Here is a 23,966-nt window from a genome sequence, read left to right on the forward strand (position 1 = left end):
TGACATATCGAAGGCCTTCGATACCGTCAACCATGTCAAGCTTTTCGAGGATATAGAGAAAACTAATCTCCAGCCATGTTAGAAACGTTGGGTAATCAACTATATGTGTGGACGCCAGTCGTTTGTAGAATTCAGAAACAAGAAGTCCAAACCCCGTAGAGTGAAACAGGGAGTTCCCCAAGGCGGACGATATCTCCGGAACTGTTAAACCACTACCTTTCTGAAATTCCACACCCTCCAGACGGCATAGAGATCGTGATGTATGCGGACGGCTGAGATGAGGCTCCCACTGAACATATTAGTCGATGGTGCACTGATTCCGACCACTAACTACTCTAAAATACTGGGCGTAACGTTCGATAGCCTGTTCAAGTCGTCCGCGCATGCCACAGCTATTTGCAATAAGATCAGAAGTAGGAACAAGGTTCTCAAGTCGCTGCCCGGCAGCACTTGGGGTGCTGATAAAGAAACCTTGTTGACCACCTACAATGCAATAGGCCGGCGCCAGCGTGGTCCGCAAAGGTTAGCGCATCGCAGTGGAAGAAGATTCAAACCTGCCAGAATTCCGCCCTGAGGACTGCAACAGGTTGCCTCCTCATGACACCAGTGGACCATCTTCATGAGCAGGCGAAGGTTTTACCGGTGCGTCAGCACAATAAGATGTTGTCGATGCAGTACCTGCTTGGGTGTTACCGCAGTGAGCATCCCTGTCACGATTTAATGGACAGGCTCCCCCCAGGCACGTCAGGAGAGACCTTCATGATCTAGAGAGAGAGGTCCAAAGGTATAAAAGAGAACCGCTAGATCAACGAGCCTATCAGGCAAGCTTGAATCGCATTCACACCAACATGGTTGCGCAAGCAGTACGAAGATACAGTGTGAATGCCGTACTTGGAAACCATCCCCCATCCATCGCAGAAGAAGAACGACCGCTGCCAAGGCAAACACGAGTGGTTTTAGCTCAGTTAAGATCCGGACGATGCAGCCGCCTCAATTCGTATTGGGCCAGAATTGACGCCACGATACCCAACATATGCCCTGCATTTATTCAACTGCCCAGAAAACTCCACTCACCTGTCTCCGCATTCTTTATGGACGCAACCAGTCCAGATTGCAGAATTCTTGAGTCTGTATACAGAGGAACTTGATAACTGAAATAATACACGAACGAACATATATGCGTTGCTACAACAACCATTGCATCACGGTGGAACCCATAAATTGCGGTATTTCCCCCCAACCAATTTGGTCCAAACTTTGCATCTTTGCATCATATTTTGTCCGAATTTAGCTTAATTTCTAAAATGACCCATATCGGTCCTCTCCTTAGGGTACCTCCCCCACAAAAGTTCAACACTTGTGTCTAAGTGCAGTTTAGGTCAGTTCGAAGATCATTTGGAAATGTATACCGATGCTGTTTGTTGTGGTCCCGTTTACAGCTATATTATGTTCTCCGTGGTCAAGTCCATGCTTCCTGGCATACTGGTCCAAAAGTTATACGTGGGCGCGATATCTATCGAAAAGATATGACTCCCAAAATAATATCCACTTCCATAATGGACGGACCATTCCTTCATGTACCTCCTGCGCAACACTTTTGAACTTTAATCCTAATCAACATTTTTGTCGGCAAGTTTAAATGTCCAAAAAGGACCACAAAATTCTGAAAAGACCCTAAATGCATTCAATCTGTCCGTATAGAAAAATTTCAATTCACATAGGCTGAGGGCGTATCTCTATCTGTAAAACTGACTGATACTTGTTTACTTGTTTTTATTAGAGGAAGGCAATACTCCTTGACGGATGGGCCCCCAAATGTTGCAATATATATGTAGGTCCCCACTATTTTCTGAAATAACACATCTATATAATTTTTATTACTCAAAAATATACTTTAAATATCCATGATTATTGTTTCTTCCTCAAAACCACTGCCCAACAATTGTTTTTTGGTGTGAAACTTGTATACACAATTCGCATAAAAGTTTGTTTGGATTGTTTCAAGTTTACATTAAAAATTGAAAACTAAAATTTAATTTCTTTCTATTTTGGCAAAAATTGGTGCGGCGGCGGCATCAGGTGAGTCTGATCGTCAAGATCATGAACACTGTGATAATGAATTTGTTCTCTTTGACCTTCATACACTGGATGTAATTACATAGATGAAAAAGAAGCAGAAGAAAAGAAAAAAAAACACTTTTAATTTTCTTGTTAATTTGTTTCCATCCAAGACGTTGTTGTTATTGTTGTTTATTTGCATGTTTTAACGAGTAGATATTCTTTTCTGAATTCAAAGAAGAGGGTTGGTCATTTGATTTTGCGTCGCTTCTTCTAAATTCTATTTTTTAAAATGTTGTTTATAGTTGTTGTGTTTATTCTTAGCTACAATTGTAAATTGCCGATAGTTTTTTGGAATAAGAAATAACAACAACAATAAAAAATAAATATAAAAAATAGGTGTGCGATTCTTAATGAGTTTATTCCCATAAAGAGCATTTAATTACGTGAGATGATTGATGAAAGTAATTTTTATTATTTACGGAAATCAGAGAAACAAATGTTGAAAATATTTATTTGACGTAAATGTATAAATAGCATTTTGTTAACTTTTATGGGGTATGACCTGGCATATATCAAATTATTTTGATTTATATATCAGTATATAAAATCTATATCTAATGAGATTTATATCACATATAGGATATTCATGTATATCCTTTCACCTCTGGAAATATGAAAGTAAACTTTCTTTCCATCAATTCTGTCAGCTGTTTTACACAAAATGTAATCATATTTAGTAATTTAATAAGACAATATATTTGTCACGACAAACAATAATTAGTATTTGAAATAATTAAGATGTCATTTAGTTCAGAAAGGTCACTTTGATTATGGCTTTAAGAGCCACAATCAAGTACATTAAAACTTGATAATGTCGAGAGAATTTATGGGCCAAGAAAATAAATGAAGATTCCATTGTAAAATGCTACCCTCAAAATTTACCACAATGGATTAGAGCATTTATCAACAAGGAAATATTGCGATATTTTTCCACCTATCCTGATAAAATGATCTCTTACGAAGCCTCGAATTATATATCTAGTGAATAATTAAAATACAAGTGAAAAAGTATCACAGGGTATGTGAATTGAAACATTCATCTACCGACAGATCGAACTAATTTAGGCGTTTTTCAGAATTTTGTGGCCCTTTTGGATTAAATTTCAAAAGTGTGGCGTAGGTGATACTTAAACGAATGAACCGACATAGTCCATTATGGAAGTGGATCTTATTTTGGTAGTCATATCTTTTCGATAGATATTGCGCCCACTAGTCATTTCCGTGGATCATCGTATAACTTTTGGAACAGTATGCCAGGAAGCATGGACTTGTCCACGGAAAACATAATATCGCTGTAAACCACAACGAAGATTCCAAAGGATATTCGAACAGACCCTAAGCTGAACCTTGACACAAATGTTGAACTTTTATGGGGGACGTAACCAGACCTAACCAGAGGACCGATGTGGGCAATTTTAGAAGACAAAATATTACGAGATCCAAATTTGGACCAAATTGGTTGCCCCGTTCAAAAGAATTTTTGGGGAAGTACCGGAAGTTTTGCACCGGTATTGCCAATCTTCGAAATGAAACTAAGTGGACAAAATATGGCAAAGGTCAAATTTTGGACCAAATCGGTTGATCAGTTCGAGAGTTTTCGTGCTCTCAAGCCACTACATAGCCACTGTTTTCTCAAGAAATATGGACTTGCCCCTGAAAAAACTTTTACCGTCGTAATTGAGGCAGGAGTCAGAATGAAGTCCGCAAATTTTACCAGAGTGTAAAACACCATACTGAAGGGTATGGTACAGGCACATTCTCCTGCAAAGATCATGAAGGGAATCTAGTACTGATACAGATAGCGTACTGAGGATCTGGAAGGAGCATTTCATGAAGCTCTTAGTATCGAATATGGGCGGCGATGGAGATACACCAGAACCAATCGCAAACGACGACGTTGAATGTCTTCCACCTAGCCAAAGCGAGGTCATTACAGCAATTAATCGGCTGAAAAACAATAAAGCAGCAGGAGCAGATGGGTTGCCCGCCGAACTGTTCAAGACCGGTGGCGAAATGCTGATAAGGAGTACGCATCAGCTAAATACCGAAATTTGGCAGGAAGAGAGCATACCCAACGATTGGAACCTCAGCCTCCTATGTCCCGTACACAAGAAAGGTAACAAGACGGTGTGTACAAACTACAGAGGCATAAGTCTGCTCCCAATCGCATACAAAGTGCTGTCGAGTGTACTGTGTGAACCTTTAAAAACCATGGTCAATAACATAATCGGGTCATACAAATGCGGTTTTAGACCTGGTAAATCGACAATTGACAAAATCTTCAAACTGCGCCAAATACTGGAGAAGACCCACGAAAGACAGATCGAAACATACCACCTGTTCATCGACTATAAGGCCGTCTTCGACAGCCCAATTCGATCAAAGGTGTTTCAAGGCATGTCTGAGTTTGGTATTCCTGCCTGTCATACAAGAAGCGAATGTATATACCGATAGAGATAAAAATAGCAATATGTATATACAACAAGTATATAATGTTACTGGCCTACGCAGACGATATTGATATAATAGGTCGATCAACTAGATCCGTAACAACCACCTTTGCGAAAATTGAAAAACAGTCTGCCAAAGTGGGTCTGGCAGTCAACGGCGATAAGACAAAGTTTATGGTATCAACAAGCAAGACGTCCAGTAGACTGGACGGTACTACAATTTTGAGGTAGTAAATGACTTTATTTACCTCGGCACCGCCAGAAATAAAAGGAACAACATCAGTTTTGAAATCAAAAGAAGAATAATATTGGCCAACAGATGCTACTTTGGTCTAAGTAAACAGTTTAAAAGTAAAACCACCTCTCGTCAAACAAAACTTACACTCTAACCGACATCGATATAGTAAAACGTATTGAACTACAACGATTGCGTTGGCTTGGCCATGTCAGCAGGATAAATAAAGATGCCCCCGTCAAAAAGGCATTTGAATACGAGCCACTCGACGGTATACGCCCCAAGGCAAGGCCAAAACTCCCATGGAAAGATAGTATAGATAGGATAGTTCGGCTTATGGAACAAGACGTTCTGTTTAATATAAAAGCCATCTAAGTAAATAAGTAAGTAATTGAGGCAGGGAATGCAAGTGGCTTTAACAAAAATCAAAGTGATTCGAGAGCATGTCTTAAAGTGAACTCATCCGAAGTTTTGTGTGGGAGGTACACGAAGCAGAGGATAAATATAGTCCATATTCCAACCAGATCTATATCTGGTGGATATATTAGGATGTGCAAATTATGGACCAAATCCGTCACTTCCTTCAAGAGCTATCGTGCGCACAATTTTTCCGAACATTTTTGAAGTTTTGTGGGGGAGGTACCTGAAGGAGTGGACCGATATGGCTTATCTTCGAACCTAATCTATGTTTGGTCAAAATATTACGAAGTCCAAATTTTGGACCACATCGGTTTGTCCTTTCGAGAGTTATCTTGCGCTAAAACCACTACACACGGTGTCGTAGGGGTTTTTTTAACCTTTCAGGCTATTTTCTCAGGAAGAATGGAATTGCCCCTGATAAAACCTGTACCGTCGTATGTGGGGCAGTGAATACGAGTTGCTACAACAAAAATCAACGCGATCTGACACCAGGTCATAAACTGAAGTTTTCCGAAACTCTGTGTAGGAGGTACCCGAAGGAGTGGACCGATTGAGTCCATATTCGAACCTCATCTAAGTCTGGTAGAAATTGCAAAGTATGAACCAAATCGGTTACGCCCTTCAAGAGTTATCGTGCGCACAAATTTTCCGAACATTTTCGAAATTTTGTAGGGGGGGTACCGCAAGGAGTGGATCGATATAACCCATTTTCGAACTTAAACTAAGTTATCGTGCGCACCAACCAGCCACACAGACCGAGGGACAGACGGACGGACATGGCTGAATAAACTACAAATTGTCTGAAACGGATTTCGTCCAAACTTACTTGGGGTCTAAAACCATTATTTCGATAAGGCACATTTTGCCCGTATGAATGTGTATATACCCTCGTTAGCATACACGCTGAGGGTATAAAAAGTATAATCGGCTTTGTCGACAGAGCTATACCCTCAGCCTGTGTAAATTGAAACTTTCATTTATTGACAATATCGAATCGAATACCGGCTACGCAATCAAAACCCTTTTAACCAATAATTATGGATTTTCATATTTTTTAGCCTTTTTTGGACGTATGAACGTGCCCGCAAAAATATATATTTGGAGTTGCAGAGGAGGTACCTGAAGAGATGGATCGACATGATCCAGTTTTGAAGTGGATCTTATTTCGGGGGTCATTTCTATTCGTGGCAGCGACATCGCCCACCTGTTATTTCAGTTGGTCATAACTTAGACCTTTTGGACCACTATGTCAGGAAGCTTAGACTTGCGCGCGAAAAAAATAATAACAGGAACACAAGGAGAGGCATCGGTATAATTATCATGTATCATGCGGGCTGGTATTGCATGCCGGGCAGATGATTTGCATTGTGCCATCACTCCTGGTCCAGTGAGAATTGAGGCGGCTACACAAACCGCTTCTCAGTTGGGCCGCTTCTCAGTTGTGTAGCCGCCTCAATTCTTACTTTTGTTCTTCGGGTGCCGCGGATAGGCAGTTTTTGCCATTGCATATCACTTACGTTTGGTGATACCGTGGTGCAATGGTATGCACGTCCGCCTTGCTCGCAGAAGTTCGTGGGTTCTATTCCCCGGCCAGGCAACATCAAAAATTTCTAACGGTGGCAAAATACCCATCAGTTATTTTGGCGACATTTCCTGAGTATTTCAGCCTTGAAAAACTTCTCCATAAGTGGTGTCTTAAGACACGCCGTTCGGACTCGGCGATAAACTAAATATGAATCGGGGTGCGCTCTTTGATATGAGAGAAGTCTCCCTTGTCCCATATGGGATGTTGTGGAAAAATGTTTTTGTACCCTCAGCATTTATGCTAACGAGGGTATATACACTTTCATACGGGCAAAATGTGCCTGATCGAAATAATGGTTTTAGACCCCAAGTATGAAATGTGTTTCAGACAATTTGGAGTCGATTTAGCAATGTCCGTCCGTCTGTCTGGCTGGCTGGTGCGCACGGTAACTCTCGCACGGATCAACCGATTCGGTCAAAAATATGGCTTTCGTAATATTTTGTCCAAACTTAGTTTAAGTTCGAAGATGGGTTATATATTCGGACAATTTGTGCTCACGATAACTCTTGAAGGGAATAACCGACTTGGTCCATACTTTGCACATCGTGATATTTCTACCAAACTTAGATGAGGTTCCAATTTGGACTCAATCGGTCCACGCCTTCGGGTACCTCCCACACAAAATTTCGGAGCTGCTCTCGAATCGCTTTGATTTTTGTTGCAACAACTTGTATTCACTGCCCCCCATACGGAGGTACAAGTTTCATCAGGAGCAAGGCCATACCTCCTGAGAAAATAGCCTAAAAGTTGCAAAGAGCCCCTATGGACCGTGTGTAGTGGTTGGAGCGCAAGATAACTCTCGAACGGATCTGCAGATTCGGTCTAAAATTTGGCCTTCGTAATATTTTGTCCAAACATAGTTTAAATTCGAAGATAAGCCATATCGGTCCACTCCTTCAGGTACCTCCCCCACAAAAGTTGAAAAATGTTCGGAAAAATTGTGCGCACGATAACTTTTGAAGAGAGTGACCGATGTAATCCTAATATATCTACCAGATATAGATCAGGTTCGAATATGGACTATATGTGTCTCCTCCTTCTCGTACCTCTCACACAAAATTTCGGATAAGTTCACTTTAAGACCTGCTCTCGAATCACTTCGATTTGTGTTGAAGCGATTTGCATTCGCTACCTCCATTAGACGGCAAACGTTTTTCATCGGCGAGTCCATATTTCTTGGAAAATAGCCCGAATGGTGTAAAAACCCCCTATGTCACCATATGTGGCGGTCGGAGAAAACGATAACTCTCGAACTATTCAACCGATTTGATTTAGTGGAGGTTAGTTTCATGGAGCAATACCGGTCACAACTGCCGGTACTTCTCCCCAATATTTAAAAAATGTCACTAAAATGCTAGGAACATATCCCTTGAATGGGGCAACCAATTTGGTCCTAACTTTGGATCTCCTAATATTTTGACAAAATTTTGTTTAACTTCTAAAATGGCCCATATCGGTCCTCCCTAAGGGTACCTCCCCCACAAAAGTTCAACATTTGTGTCTTAGTGCAGTTAATTCCTAATCCAAATTTTTGCCGGCAGGTTCAAATGTCCAAAAAGGGCCACAAAATTCAGAAGAGGCCTTAAATAGATTCGATCTGTTCGTTTCACTTCACATTGGCTGAGGGTATATATCTGTCGGCACAGCCGACTGACACTTTTTTACTTGTTTTTTATATCACTTACGTTAGAAAACCACACTAGCGCTGAATAGCTTACCGCAGACCGGCCTATTGTGTTGTTTGTGTTTAAAAAGGTTTGTGAACCCCAGGATTTTGGGGTGGTTAGTGGTTGGAATAATTGACCCACATTCCGTGGAAGCTTCATTTCCTCAGTCCTTGTGGTGAAGAGTGTGGCTGTTGACTTAGAGGCGGAAATTTTCATATTCCTCTCGTGGAAGAACTAACCAAGATCAATGAGATAGGCGTTTATCCTGACAAATATGTTAGCAACGTTGCGACCTGACGCGATGAGCATACAATCATACGCTTACGCACAATGGAACTGCAGAAAGGTAGAGGTTAAACTGTTGCGGAGATATCATCCCTCCTTGGGGAAATCCCTGCGTTTTACAAAGTTTGGACCAAATTGGATACTACCCAGGAAAAAAAAAAAAAACCTCCCAAAATCATGGGTTTTGTAAGGGATTTTTGGCAGCCGTAACTACTCGCAAACCCCCTTTCTTCCCCATTATTTTTACAAGGGCATGTCGCACTCAGTTTGTAGTTATTTTATGACCACTAGAATAACTAGTTATTCTGTGTCCACTAGAAGTTGAAAAGTAAGTTGAAAAAAATTCTATTTTTAGAACAGTTGATGTGGAGATTTTTTTTTAATTTCATCACACTTCTTACTTTTATTTTACTTTATTTTATTTCGCTTGCTGTGCGAGTTGAACACACGAACCCTCTGATTTCTAGCCAAAGACACTACACACTATGCCACGCACACGAACATTAAGGGTTGCTTAAGAACTTTAATGTGCAGTACACATGTGCACCACGAACTGTTATTTTTTAATTAAAAAAACTCGCGTGCCGACAGTGAGCGTTGAACACACAACCCTAGGATTTATAGTCGGACACACACTCACTGTGCCACCGTCCTCATTACTTAGTGAGGAGCAAAGTAAGTAGGTTTGCCTTGTATTTTTTTTAAGAAGTATCCCATTACTTTTCAGATTACTTGTAATGGGAAAAGAAGCTTGTTTACATTACTTTTTAATGGGTTACGTAATGACTACCGGATCCAAATTTTTGCTGCGTACCTTCGCAGGATATGTTGTGCCACTTTTTTTTTTAATTTTTGTGGTGGTGATATCCAAAGGAGAAGACCGATGAACCATCTTCGAATTTAAACTAATTCCGGACAAAATATTACAAGATCCAATGCTTAGGCCAAGCTCGGTTGAGGTCGTATGCTCAAACCAGCCAGACAGACCAAGACCAAATCAACTCCAAATTGTGTGAAATGGATTTCGTACCAACATATTTGGGGTCCAAAATCATAATTTCGATGATACACGTTTTTGATCGCATCAAAGTGTATTTTCGCTTGTTGGCTAAAGGCTGATGATATGAAAAGATTTAAAAATACACTTTTTGGTAATAATGTTTTTTTTTTTCAACGCATGAAATCAGTCCTCTAACCCACCCTAAGCAAATGATGAAAACTATTAATTAAACTCAAAAAATATATATTAAAATAATAAAGTTTTCAGCAGCACGTACTGCGGTATAGAACAAAAAAGAATTTTGGAAGAATAATTAATGGATTTTACGTCAGACAAATGCAATAGCTGACGCACTATTAATTATTACGTGCTGATGTGTCTATAACGGTGGCCTCAATTAGCTTATGGGTTTGGGAGATAGCCTAACTGAATTAATTTTTATGATGACTGCTAATGGTATTTTTAAAACCCAGTAAACCTGATGAGCTTTTAAATTGCTAAACGCATGGGACAATAGCTTCGTAAGATAATGGTTTTATTTTGTATAATTTTATATATAGATATACTCGTAGGTGTATTTTAATTATTCCCAACAAATATTGGTCCCTAATAGTGAAATGACAACTGACCAGATGTTTAATACTGGAAGCGGCATGCTGATAATGATTATGCGTCAGTTGGGTTGCACCATGATTGCAATAAACGCCAGTGTTTTCCGACTTCTCATAGATACGTCTCCATTTGATAATTTACAATATACAATCGAGCGTTCGACCAAACCATATATTCTATGTAATAATTCCATGGAGGCGACCCGTCGCCGAAGCCTTTAGAAGAAGCAAGATATGTTTATCGTTTTTTACTTTAAAATATAAAGTAATTTCTCTTTTAAAAGGTTTTCTTTTTTGACATGAACAACCTCGATCTTACTTCTACTTCTCAAATATCAATGAAAACATTTACATATATTAGCTCCTTTGTACAGCCAAGTCCGAACTGACTGTCTAAAATCACAGCCGCTGAGTACGACTGTATCTACCTAGAATATATTATCCACAACGGAAACTAACAAAAGCTTGGAACGCAAAATTCTTCACCGATGTCGTGTCTTCTAAACATCAAAAGTCATCGCGCTATTGAAATCAGGAAGATATATATTTATCCACATGCTGATCTTCTCTTCCTGTCCTTGAAGTCATTCGAAGTCTAATATAAGTCGCAACGAAATGTATGTCTATTATCCAGAAACTGCACTGCATCGAAAAAGGTCTTAGCAGAAACCCGTGTTTCGTTGACCTAACATCAATCTACGGCACAGTCTAAAATAGGGACTTACATATATTAAACTTACCGACAATCTTTTAACAGTTCACAAATGATAACGGCCTAGCCCCAATGCTATTTTCATCTATTAGGGCAATCGTAACACGAACCTCGAAATTTGAAGTTTAAGATTCGAAATTGGAAACTACCCTACGCTATGGTATGGCAAATGATTCATATTAAAACTAAATAACCAACATCATTTCCAATACTATAATATCTTTGATAAACTCAGTGACCGCCATATCAACGACCTTCTTGCTTCCCGAAAGATCAGCAGCACAGACCGAGTGGCTACCAAACCCCCCAATTTAAGAAGAGTTACCAATTTGGTCCATACTTTGCACATCGTGAAATTTCTACTAGATTTAGATGAGGTTCCAAATTGACTCAATCAGTCCACTCCTTCGGATACCTCCCACACAAAATTTGGGAAAAGTTCAGTTTAGGACCTGCTCGCGAATCGCTTTGGTTTTTGTTTTAGCAACTTGTATTCACTGCTCCCCATACGACGGTACAAGTTTCATTAGGGGCAAGTCCACACTTCCTAAGAAAATAGCCTGAAAGTTGCAAAAAACCCCTATGACACCGTGTGAGGTGGTTGGAGCGCAAGATAACTCTAGAACGATTCTGCAGATTCGGTCCAAAATTTAACCTTAGTAATATTTTTTCCAACATTTTTCACTTCTTCAGGTACCTCCCCCACAAAAGTTCAAAAATGTTCGGAAAAATTGTTCGTACGGCAACTCTTGAAGGGTGTGACCGATGTAATCCATACTTTGCACATCCTAATATATCTACCAGATATAGATTAGGTTCGAATATGGACTATATTTGTCTACTTCTTCTGGTACCTTTCACACAAATTCAGATAAGTTCACTTTAAGACCTGCTCTCGAATCACTTTGATTTTTGTTGAAGCGATTTGCATTCGCTTTGCATTATGAACGTTTTTTCAGGGGCAAGTCCATATTTCTTGGGAAAACAGCCGGAAAGGTGAAAAAACTCCTATGTCATCATATGTGGCGGTCGGAGAGCACGATAACTCTCGAACTGTTTAACCGATTTGGTCCAATATTTGGTCTTCGTCATATTATATCCAAACTTAGTTTCATGGGCCAATACCGCCCCACAACTTCCGCTACTTCTCCCAATATTTAAAAATTTTACTAAAATGCTAGGACGATATCACCTGAATGAGGCAACCAATTTGGTCCAAACTTTGGATCCCATAATATTTTGTCAAAATTTAGTTTAACTTCTAAAATGGCCCGCATCGGTCCTCCCTAAGGGTATCTCCCCCACAAAAGTTCAACATTAGTGCAGTTAATTTCTAATCCACATTTTTGTCGGCAAGTTCAAATGTCCAAAAAGGGCCACAAAATTCTGAAGAGACCTTAAATATATTCGATCTGTCCGTAGGTGAAAGTTTCACTTCACATTAGCTGAGGGTATATATCTGTCGGCAAAGCCGACTGACACTTTTTACTTGTTTGTGCAAACTTAGTTTAAGTTCGAAGATGGGTTTTATCGGTCCACTCCTTCCTGTACCTCCTCCACAAAAGAAAGTGTTCGGAAACTTTGTGCTCCCGAGAACTCTTGAAGGGAGTTACCAATTTGGTTCATATTGACTCAAACGGTCCACTCCTTGGGGTACCTCCCACACAAAGTTTCGGAATATTTCAGTTTAGGCCCTGCTTTTGTGTGGGAGGTACCCGAAGAAGTGGACCGATTGAGTCAATATTGGAACCTCATTTAAGTCTGGTAGAAATTTTACGATGTGCAAAGTATGGGCCAAATCGGTTACTCCCTTCAAGAGTTATCGAACACACACTTTTTCCGAACATTTTTGAATTTTTGTGGGGGAGGTACTGGAAGCAGTGGACCCATCTTCGAACTTACACTAAGTATGGACAAAATACTACGAAAGTCAAATTTTGAACCGAATCGGTTGATCCGTTCGAGAGTTATCGTGCGCTCCAGCCAGACAGATAGACAGACAGACGGACGGACATGGCTAAATCAACTCCAAATTGTCTGAAACGGATTTCGTCCAAACATACTTGGGGTCTAAAACCATTATTTCGATGAAGCACATTTTGCCCCTATGAAAGTGTATATACCCTCGTTAGCATAAATTCTGAGGGTATAAAAATACAGATATATGCAATAAATCCTTTTTATTTTTCGAATACTACGATCACAGATTTTTAACAATTACTTTGTCAAAGGCGTAAATTCTATTCATTTTACGATACGGATTTTTAGTCCGATAATATCGATAGACAATATCTCTTGCATTTTAGAAAAAGAATCGATACTGTCGATTGTGCAATCGATTTTTTGCCAGCTCTAATGTATACTGTCTTTAGCCAAAATTTGGCTTTTGTAATATTTTGTCCAAACTTAGTTTAAGTTGTGCGCACGATAACGCTTGAAGGGTGTAACCGATTTGGTCCATCTTTGCACATAGTGATATTTCTACCAGACGTAGATAAGGTTCCAATATGGACTCAATCGGTCCACTCCTTCGGGTACCACCCACACAAAATTTCGGAAAACTTCAGTTTCGGAGCTGCTCTCGAATCGCTTTAAGTTTTGTTGTAAAAACTTGTCTTCACTGTACCCTATACGATGGTACAAGTTTCATCAGGGGCAAGTCCATACTTCCTGAGAAAGTAGCTTGAAAGTTGAAAAAACCCTATAACACCGTGTGTAGTGGTTGGAGCGCAAGATAACTCTCGAAGGGATCTGCCGATGTGGCCTTCGTAATATTTAAGTTAAAGTTAGAAGATAAGCCATACCGGTCCACTCCTTTTGGTACCTCCCCCACAAAAGTTCGGAAATGTTCGGAAAATTTGTGCGCACGATAACTCTTGAAGGAAGGTCCATACTTTACACATCCTAATGTATCTATCAAGTTCGAGTATTTACTATATTTGTTCACTTCTTCAGGTTCCTCCCACACAAAATTTTGGGTAAATTCACTTTAAGACCTGCTCTCGAATCATTTTGATTTTTGTTGAAGCAACTTGCATTCGCTGCCTCAATTACGACAGTAAAAGTTTTTTCAGGGGGAAGTCCATACTTCTTAAGAAAACAGCCCGAAAGTTGTAAAAACCCCCTATGGCGCCATATGTAGTTGCCGGAGAGCTCGAACCAAATACTGCGTTCGCCACACTTTTGATATTGTAATATTTCTTCGAATATTAGATGAAATTCGAAGGTGGTGCTTGTAGGTCCACTCCTTCCGGTAACTCCCCCGCGCGATATCTTATAGACGTAGCAACCGATTTGGTTCAAACTTTGGATATCTAAACATTGTTGAAACTTAGTTTATGTTCAAATTTGGGCCCTATCTGACCAATCCTTGTGGTACCACCCACACAACTGTTCAACATTTTTGTGTGGTTAATGGTCTGTTCGAGGATCCTTTGGACATTTTTACCAAAGGTATCTACCTATCGATAACCACGCAAACTTTTGAGCTTTAATCCTATCCATACTTTTGTCGGTTCATTTTGAAAACCCCCTAAATACATATGTTTTTTTTTTTTGGGGAAAAAAAAGTATTTCAATCCACACAGGCTGAGGGTATATCTCTGTCGGCAAAGCCGATTGATACTTTTTTACTTGTTTTCTTGCTACATAACCATCAATATCTCTGGATTTTGGACACTTCATCCAAGATATTGGTTCCGAGATTACTATTGAAGACCCTATTAATTTTTAGAAGCGACCAGGAAGGATCTTAACGATTTTTTAAATAATTTTTTGCACTGTTCTTGATTTTTAAAGTTCCAAACTGTAATTTCTTTCACTATCTGCAATGCATCTTAGCTTTTTATTTACTTATAACGCATTTGTGATGATTTGAAGGTAGCGGCGGATCATTTTTGACTGGTAATCTTAGAGAAAATTTTCGGTAATGACCAAAATTAATGTATGTTACTGTCGAAGAAATTAATGTATGAAAATTGGAGAGAATAACCGCGAAAACATGTCGCAAGATGGTGGAACTGGTGCCAAAACGGTTGTAGAATGTGATAACCTACAACGGCTATAAAAATCTTTACCGTGTAACAAAAATGTAATTTTCTCAAAAAATATCTTAAAGGCAAAATACTTGTTTGAGGTAAAATAGTTTGGGTTGTTATAGATTTTTGTCAATATCTAGAAGGTCATTAAGCTTTAAGCGGTTCTTTGATATTAAACTATCCACAAACAAACTACATACAAATATTCCACTTCTTGAACACTAATTTGATGGTTTTAAACGAATTTATTAAAATTTGTTAAATTTTCTGAAGAGGCAAACTACTTATTAGACTCACTGTATGTATATAATGTAAAAACAGTGATCAAACAAAAAGTGATAAATTTTGAATATTAAGGCAAAATACCAAGACATTTCGGACTTGCTAACCAATGCACTACGTTGGTTCCCATATCAACATATAACGATTTTCTATTTAGACGAGAATGTACATAGAGGAAGGATAGATCTACCAAATGTTACATTTTGGTTTGCGTTATGATAGCTGTATATCCATTGAATAATAGTACGTTTATATATAGCCAGATTTAACAAACCCACTGGGTTTAAATGTCAATTCCTTTGCGTATACGCAAAAATTGAAAATTTACTATCAAGTTGGCTTGTCCATCCGATGAACTCCTTCTGAACGTGTGTGCTTGATAAGTGTCTAGCAAAGCATTCAATCAGCCTTCAATCTGCAACCGAAATCTTCAAGTTTTCCTCTAAAAACGAATGAACTTAAATTTTTTTATTTCTTTCCATACACAATGTTTTCTTTTTTCAAAATTTCTTTATGAAAATTTTGAAAACAAACCATATTCATCGGATTGATTGGGTTTCATTTTAAAAATCAAAACCGTTTTGATTTTCCTCAATCCATAAAATTCGCACACACATTCTCATATTTTGAAAAATTTACACATACTACTACAAATATTGACATCAAAGTTTGATAGTGTATGCCTCACTTAAGAGTATACATAAAAAATAATTTGAAAAATGTCAGAATGTCATATCGAATTTGACACTAGTATTACGGCAAAATCAAATTTGAAGGCACTTGCTTCTACCTGTTAATTATTGTACCATGGTTTTCGAACAAGAAAATTTCACAATATAAAATATTTTAGAATATAAAGGGAAAATTATCGTACAGACCTACAGTCTATTTTTAAGAAGGTGCATTAGCTAATTGATTTATTATTAGTAGATTTATTTATTTCCAATTTCGGTTGTTCTGAGTTAGAATTACGATTAAGATTACTTGCTTTCCATTTGAAAAAATACTAACCTTCTGTTTTCAAAGCAGCTGCCAGTAAAACTACTCCCATAATCATCATTTTCAAATTCATTGACATGTTTTTTTTTTTCTTTTTTAAAACGAGGCAATTTCCGTTCGATGTGTAACGGTTTTTAGTGTCAAACACACACAATAATTTGTATTTGTTTTAATTTTTCAAAATTGATTCTTGTCTTTTGCGACAAGTTTATGAGTTATTTTGTTTCTGTTGTTCTTTTCAAAACAAAAAAATCAGCACAAATTTTTGATTGACACCTCTGTTGTTTTAAATGAAATGGAAACTTTGTTTGTTGTTTTTGTTTATTTATTCTTTTTTTCAACAAATACTATTGTTCACTTTAAAAATATTCGTAATAAAAATCAACAAAACTTAAATGCACTGGATTTTCACTAAAAATTTAAATAAATAAATATTCCAAAAAATATTGTAAATGCTTTTGCTTTAGTTTGCAAAATATATATATATTTTTTTTTAATTTTAATTGTTGTTTAATTTTTTACTTGCTTCGCTACCGTTTAAATTTTCCGAATTTATTCGTTACGATGCAAACGCTATCTAAATTGACGAGCAACTGATTGTAACAGCCAACATTGTGAACGGAAGAAGCTCAGCCGAAATGGAAAATTGGAAGGAAAAACGAACGCAAGTAGCGGCGTTATTTAGTTTTCCTCAATTCGCATGGATGTGCGAGTGTGTGTGGGGGGGTCTGGCGCTTCATATGTGTTTTGTTGTTACCAAAGGAGTATGCCGCCACGAACACAGTGGGTTGGTAGTGACTTTTAATTTTTAATAACGTAATCGAAGAAGAAAGAAAATGACCTCCAGAAAAATTCTATAGATACCCAGCAAAAATAAATAATGGGTACTTTTTGATAGTCGTAACTACTTACACAATCCCCTACTAACCCATTATTTTAACGAGGGCATGTCGCACTGAATTACCAGTTTTTCTATTATCACTAGATAAACTACCCAGCAAACCAACAATTTCAGAAGCAAAATCGTTCAGATTTCGTTCCGAATTCTGTACGATTTTTCGTAGGGGAATTCGTTCAGATTTCGTTTCAATTTTGGAGAGAATGTCGGAAGTAAATTTCATTTCCTCTTTCTTCTGATTTCGGTACGAATTCGGAGTGAAATGTCGGAAACAAATTTTCCTTCGCACAACAACCACCTTTTGTATGTATCTAACAGCAAGGGGTTGATTTCATTTTAGATTCTTGTCGAAAAACAAAGTGGTTGGTTATAAAATTCGCATATACAAATTTTAAAAATTTTAAATATAAATGCAACATGAATTTAACTCAAGCTAGCGCTGATAGACTCAACATAATCGTACACAAAGTTTACATTGTTCTACTATAACTATAAAATGATAACAACAAAATACAATCCTCCAATAAGAAACATAACAAACAAGTAAAAAAGTGTCAGTCGGCTTTGCCGACAGATATATACCCTCAGCCAATGTGAAGCGAAACTTTTACCTCCGGACAGATCGAATGTATTTAAGGTCTCTTCAGAATTTTGTGGCCCTTTTTGGACATTTGAACTTGCCGACAAAAATGTGGATTAGGAATTAACTGCACTGAGACACAAATGTTGAACTTTTGTAGGGCAGGTACGCTTAGGGAGGACCGATATGGGCCATTTTAGAAATTAAACTAAATTTTGATAAAATATTAGGAGATCCAAAGTTTGGACCAAATTGGTTGCCCCATTCAAGTGATATCGTCCTAGCATTTTAGTGGCATTTTTTTTTTAATATTGGGGAGAAGTACCGAAAGTTGTGGACCGGTATTGCCCATGAAATTAAGTTTGGATATAATATGACGAATACCAAATGTTGGACCAAATCGGTTGAACAGTTCGAGAGCTATCGTGTTCTCCGACCGCCACATATGGTGACATAGGGGTTTTTTTACACTTTCCGGCTGTTTTCCCAAGAAATATGGACTTGCCCTGAAAAAACTTTTACCGTCGTAATGGAGGTAGCGAATGCAAATCGCTTCAACAAAAATCAAAATTACTAATGACGTTGGAATAAAACTTACCATAGTAGTTGTGAACATTGAAAAATGGGATTACCAAGCAGGACTATAGGAAAAGTTTGGAGTTTCATAATTTCGCATATGCATTTATCTAATGAAGTGCGATGTACATATATACTAGTTACCAAGCTTTGCCTTCGTCTGCCACAAAAAACAATATCCTAATACGCCTGAAGATCGGCTTAACCACCCCTGAAACGTAGCGTAATTGTTGGATGCGTGGGACTTCGGTAGACTCCTAATTTTTCAATGTATATCTAAGGTCTAACAGCTCAACTCGAAAGAAAATTAATTAAATATCACTATAAATGACCTTCGCCTTAATAAGGCAAAAATAAAAAAATCAATGTGATTCGAGAGCAGGTCTTTAAGTGAACTTATCCGAAATTTTGTGTGAGAGGTACCAGAAGGACTAGACAAATATAGTCCATATTCGAACCTGATCTATATGTGGTAGATATATTAGGATGTGCAAAGTATGGATTACATCGGTCACTCCCTTCAAGAGTTATCGTGCGAACAATTTTCCGAACATTTTTGAAGTTTAGTGGGGGAGGTACCTGAAGGAGTGGACCGATATAGCCCATCATCGAATTTAAACTATGTTTTGATAAAATATTAAGAAGGCCACATTTTGTACCAAATCGACAGATCCGTTCGAGAGTTATCTTGCGCTACAACCACTACACAAGGTGTCATAGGGGCTTTTTGCACCTTTCCGGCCATTTTCTCAGGAAGTATGGACTTGCCCCTGATGAAACTTGTACCGTCGTAAGGGGGAAGTGAATACAAGTTCTTGCAACAAAAAGTAAAGCGATTCGAGAGCAGGTCCTAAACTGAACTTATCCGAAATTTTGTGTGCCGATTGAGTCCATATTGGAACCTCATCTAAGTCTGGTAGAAATTTCACGACGTGCAAAGTATGGACCAAATCGGTTACTCCCTTCAAGAGTTATCGTGCTCACAAATTTTCAGAATATTTTGGAACATTTGTGGGGGAGGTACCGGAAGGAGAGAACCGATATAGCTCATCTTTGAACTTAAACTAAGTTTGGACAAAATATTACGAAAGACAAAATTTGAAGCGAATCGGTTCATCCGTTCGAGAGTTATCGTGCGCACCAGCCAGACAGACAGACGGACATTGCTCAATCAACTCCATATTGTCTGAAACACATTTCGTCCAAACATACTTGGGGTCTAAAACCATTATTTCGATAAGGCACATTTTACCCGTATGAAAGTGTATATACCCTTTCTAGTCTAAAGGCTGAGGGTATACAAATTGATCAGTAAAAAAGGCGTCAGAGATTTTTTTCCTTTGATATTCATACGACATTGTTCCGAAATCGTTAAGAAATATTTACGAAGATTCGGAAGGTACCTTCGATTTTCATACTACATTATTCCGAAATCGTTCAGAAATCTGACAGTGTTACAAAATTTTACTGATCGCTACCAATATCATGATTTCCTCCCGGCGAAGGGAATTATCAATTGGCTTCTCAGTTTTTGAAATGATGCCTTTTTAGCGAAAAACCGAACTCTTTAAGTGTCTAGTATTCTTTATTTTATTTTATTTTATTTCGCTCTCTTCTGGATTTGGTCATGCGAACTTCTGATTTGTAGCCAAACACACTATGCCAAGCGTACAAACATTAACGTTTTTTTAAACGTTAAATTTTTTAGCAAAAATTATGGGCACGAAAGGACTAACCGATTTCGGAAAAGTGTTGTTCAGGACCTCCACACGAATCGTTTTGATTATTCTTGCAACAGTGTGAGGTGAAAAAATGTCACATACAAACAACAACACCTACGGTCTTCCCCTACCATCGTAATAGCAAATAACCGATATGCTCTCTCAACAGCACCTCCATCTACGCCAGCCATGCATTGAAATCATTTGTTTGCTATAGTCAATGTAAAATAATTCACATTCACTTCAGATGAGCTGTGCCTTAAGTATTCCAGTTTTCGCCGTTGAAGTCGGCTGGAGGCTTGCTATTCACTAAGGTGGGATTTTGGTACTTTTTGGAAGGTACTACCCATTGTGGCTGTCCCATTGATATATTGCACACAGTGACTTTTGGTTTAATGGTCTCCCACAGAGACTTCGCTTTCCCGTTCAACACAGAGACTTCGGCTTTTTGTCCCACACGTAATTTTCGGCTTTCCAACCCATACGGAAGTTTCGGTTTCCTGTCTCACACAGAAACTTCGCTTTTCTGTCCCACACGAAGCGTCGGCTTTCCGTCCCACACGGAGGCTTCGACTTTAGGTTCGTCCACGGTTCTTTGTTCTTAGATGTACGCAGTAATTTGTACGAGGTCGTAGCTGTAATTAAATGACACCTTTTTCAGATGTAATTCGAAACATTCCAGTTGTGATTCGTAACATTTTAATTGTAATTCGATTATTCAATTTGTAATTTGTAACATTTTATTTGTAATTCGAGAATTCCATTTGTAATTCGAATTATTCAATTTGTAATTAAAATTATTCCATTTGTAATTCGAATTATTCCATTTGAAATTTGAATTATTCCATTTGTAATTCGAATTATTCTATTTGAAATTAGTATTATTATATTTGTGTGGGTGCCACCGTGGTGCAACGGTATGCACACCCGCCAGGCCAGGCAACATCAAATTTTCATGGATGGCAAAATAGCCATCAGTGATGTTGGCGACATTTCCTGAATATTTCAGCCTTGAAAAACAGTGAATCCGGGTGCACTCATTGATATGAGAGAAGTCTCCCTTGTCCCATCTGGGATGTTTGTGGAACAATTATATATTATTCTATTTTTAATTCGAATTATTCCATTTGAAATTTGAAACAAAAAATTTCGAATTACAAATGAAATGTTTCGATTTACCAATAGAAAAATTCGAATTGCAAATGGAATAATTCGAATTACAAATGGAATTCTGGAATTACAAATAAAATGTTACGAATTACATATGGAATTCTCGAATTATAAAAATTCGAATCATTTTAGTTGTAATTCGAGAATTAAATTTGTAATTCGAATTATTCCATTTGTAAATCGAATTTATCCATTTTTAATTCGAATTATTTCATTTGTAATTCGAATAATTTCCTTTGTAATTCGAATTATTCTATTTGTAATTCGAATTGTTCCATTCAAATTAATCCATTTGCAATTCGAATTGTTTCCATTTGTAATTCGAAACATTGCATGTGTAATTCGAATTATAATATAATAATTGTTCCACAAACATCCCATACAGGACAAGGGAAACTTCTCTCATATCAATGAGTGCTTCCCGATTCATATTAGTCAATGATATGGGACCTACTGTTTATCGCCGAGTCCGAACGGCGTGTCTTAAGACACAACTTTGTAGAGGAGTTTTTCATGGCTGAAATACTCAGGAAATGTCGCCAACATTACTGAGGGGTATTTTGCCACCGTTGAAAATTTTGATGTTGACTGGCCGGGGAATCGAACCCCCGACCTTCAGCGTGCAAAGTGGGTGTGCATACCATTGCACCACGTAAACCTTAATCAGGGTAAAATTCTAAGTCTGTTCGTCCGTCCGTCCGTTTGTTGAAATCAAGATACAGCTCGTAATTTTTAAGATAGAGCTTTGTAATTTGGTATAGTTTATATTACTCATAGGATGTTTGGTTTTGCAAATGGGCTATATCGGTCCACGTATTGATATAGCCCCCATAGAACGGTACCACCCGATCTTAGGTTTTTGGAAGGCTTTAGCCTCATTATCACATCAAAAAGACTGAAATTTGTTACTTAGTCTTCTGTGGGGGTATAAAACTTCAGGAATAAAACGTCAGGAATGGCTGAAATTTGGTATCAAGTCTTCGTTGGGGATATAAAACTTTCCCCCAAAAAATGGTCGGTATAGCTTCACGTCTTCATAAAGCCCCCATAGAACGGTACCTCCCTAATTTCGGTATTTTGAAGGTTGTGGCCTCAATATTCCACCGAAATGGCTGAAATTTGGTATTTGGTCATCGTTTAAGGTGTTAAATGTTCGATACTAAATTTGTCGGTTTAGGTTCACGTTTCGATATAGCCCCCATAGAACGGTATCTCCCGATTTTCGTAATTCTGAAGGTTGTGACGTCAATATCCCATCAAAAGACTGGACGTTTTTATTTAGTCATCTATTCGGTTATAAAATATTTCAGAAAAGAATTATCAGTATAGGTCCGCGGGTTCCTACAGCCCCCATAGAAGCGTACCTCTTGATTTTCGGTATTTTGAAGGTTTTACCGATATATCGGACATTTGGTTTTAGTCTTCTTTGAGTCTAAAAATTTTCTGCCAGAAATTTGTAGGTATAGATACACGTTTTGATATAGCCCCCATGGAACGGCGCCTCCCAAATGTCGCTATTTTAAAGGTTAGCCACATTGTTTTACCGAACTTGCTGCAATTTGGTATATAGTCTTCTTCATAAACGAAAGGAAACTAACTGTTCCATTTTACGTCAATACAACTCATAGTGGAGGGTATAACAAGTTCGGCCCGAACTTAACGCCGTTCTTACTTGTTTTTAAGTGCAGTTAAGGGACTGTCCAATGATCCTTTGGAAAATTTTTACTAGTGGCCCTGTTTATAGCAGTGTTCGAAAATAAACACTACGGTATCGTACCGTACCGTTCTGTACCGTACCAAGGTGGATAGGTACGCTACGATAATGTACCGTACCGGTACACAAACACTAAAAAATATTTTAGTGATACTGTACCGGAGCACAACGAAAATCTTACTGTACCGACTGCGGTACACAACGATTTTTAGTGTACCGACTGCGGTACGCTACGATTTTTTAGTGAACCGACTGCGGTACAGTACGATTATCGAAGTGTACCACTGGTCGGTTCACTAAAACATAACGTACCGGTAATGTACCGCACGTGTGTTTTTTGTAAATTGTGATGAAAAATTATATGTTTGATGTTTTTGAGTATAAGGGCAAGAATAGTAACTAAAATTCAAGATTATATAAATTAAATGCACGAATGTGGTAAATTCGGTCTGTATACGAATTTTGAGAAAATTAGTGTAAAATATGAAATTAGCTAAAATTTCCAACCAATACATATTTTAATAAATTCTATAAGAAGTTTTAGTGAACCACCCTCTATTATAGTATTAGGTTTAAAACCCATATTATTAATGTATGTATTTCTATTTACTCGCTTTGAGAAAATTTTATTATGGGCTCATTAGGGTCCTTGTAGTCAATGTACATATGTATTAAAACACTGCTTTTTAAATATTATTTGTTCCCTAGTTAAATAATAAGACAGTTTTTACAAGTAAAAAGGGGTGATAATGCATGTATCATAAAACCATTTCTATGAATGGAAAAGAATAACGTTAATATGTTGGTGTCATAAGGATGTTTATTTGCGGCAAAAGTCAATTCATAGAAAGGTTATGTTTGTTGTCTAATCCACATGAACAAACAAAACAGCCACAGTCGGAT

General features: G+C 38.0%; 1 protein-coding gene across 1 annotated transcript in view; it reads right to left on the reverse strand.

Moving 5' to 3' along the window:
* Positions 1–16,999, reverse strand: part of twit (target of wit) — a 57,033-nt gene extending 40,034 nt beyond the window's left edge. Inside the window, exons 1-2 of the mRNA XM_073966260.1 lie at positions 16,927–16,999; positions 16,417–16,815 (exon numbers count right to left, since the gene is read on the reverse strand). Coding sequence (XP_073822361.1) covers positions 16,417–16,483 — 67 coding nt within the window. The 5' untranslated portion in view covers positions 16,484–16,815; positions 16,927–16,999. The remainder of the gene's footprint in view (positions 1–16,416; positions 16,816–16,926) is intronic.
* Between the last annotated feature and the right edge of the window lie 6,967 nt (positions 17,000–23,966).

This window comes from Musca autumnalis, unplaced genomic scaffold (genome assembly GCF_047663935.1).
Source record: "Musca autumnalis isolate F117 unplaced genomic scaffold, ASM4766393v1 scaffold_2, whole genome shotgun sequence".
Lineage (NCBI taxonomy): Eukaryota > Metazoa > Arthropoda > Insecta > Diptera > Muscidae > Musca > Musca autumnalis.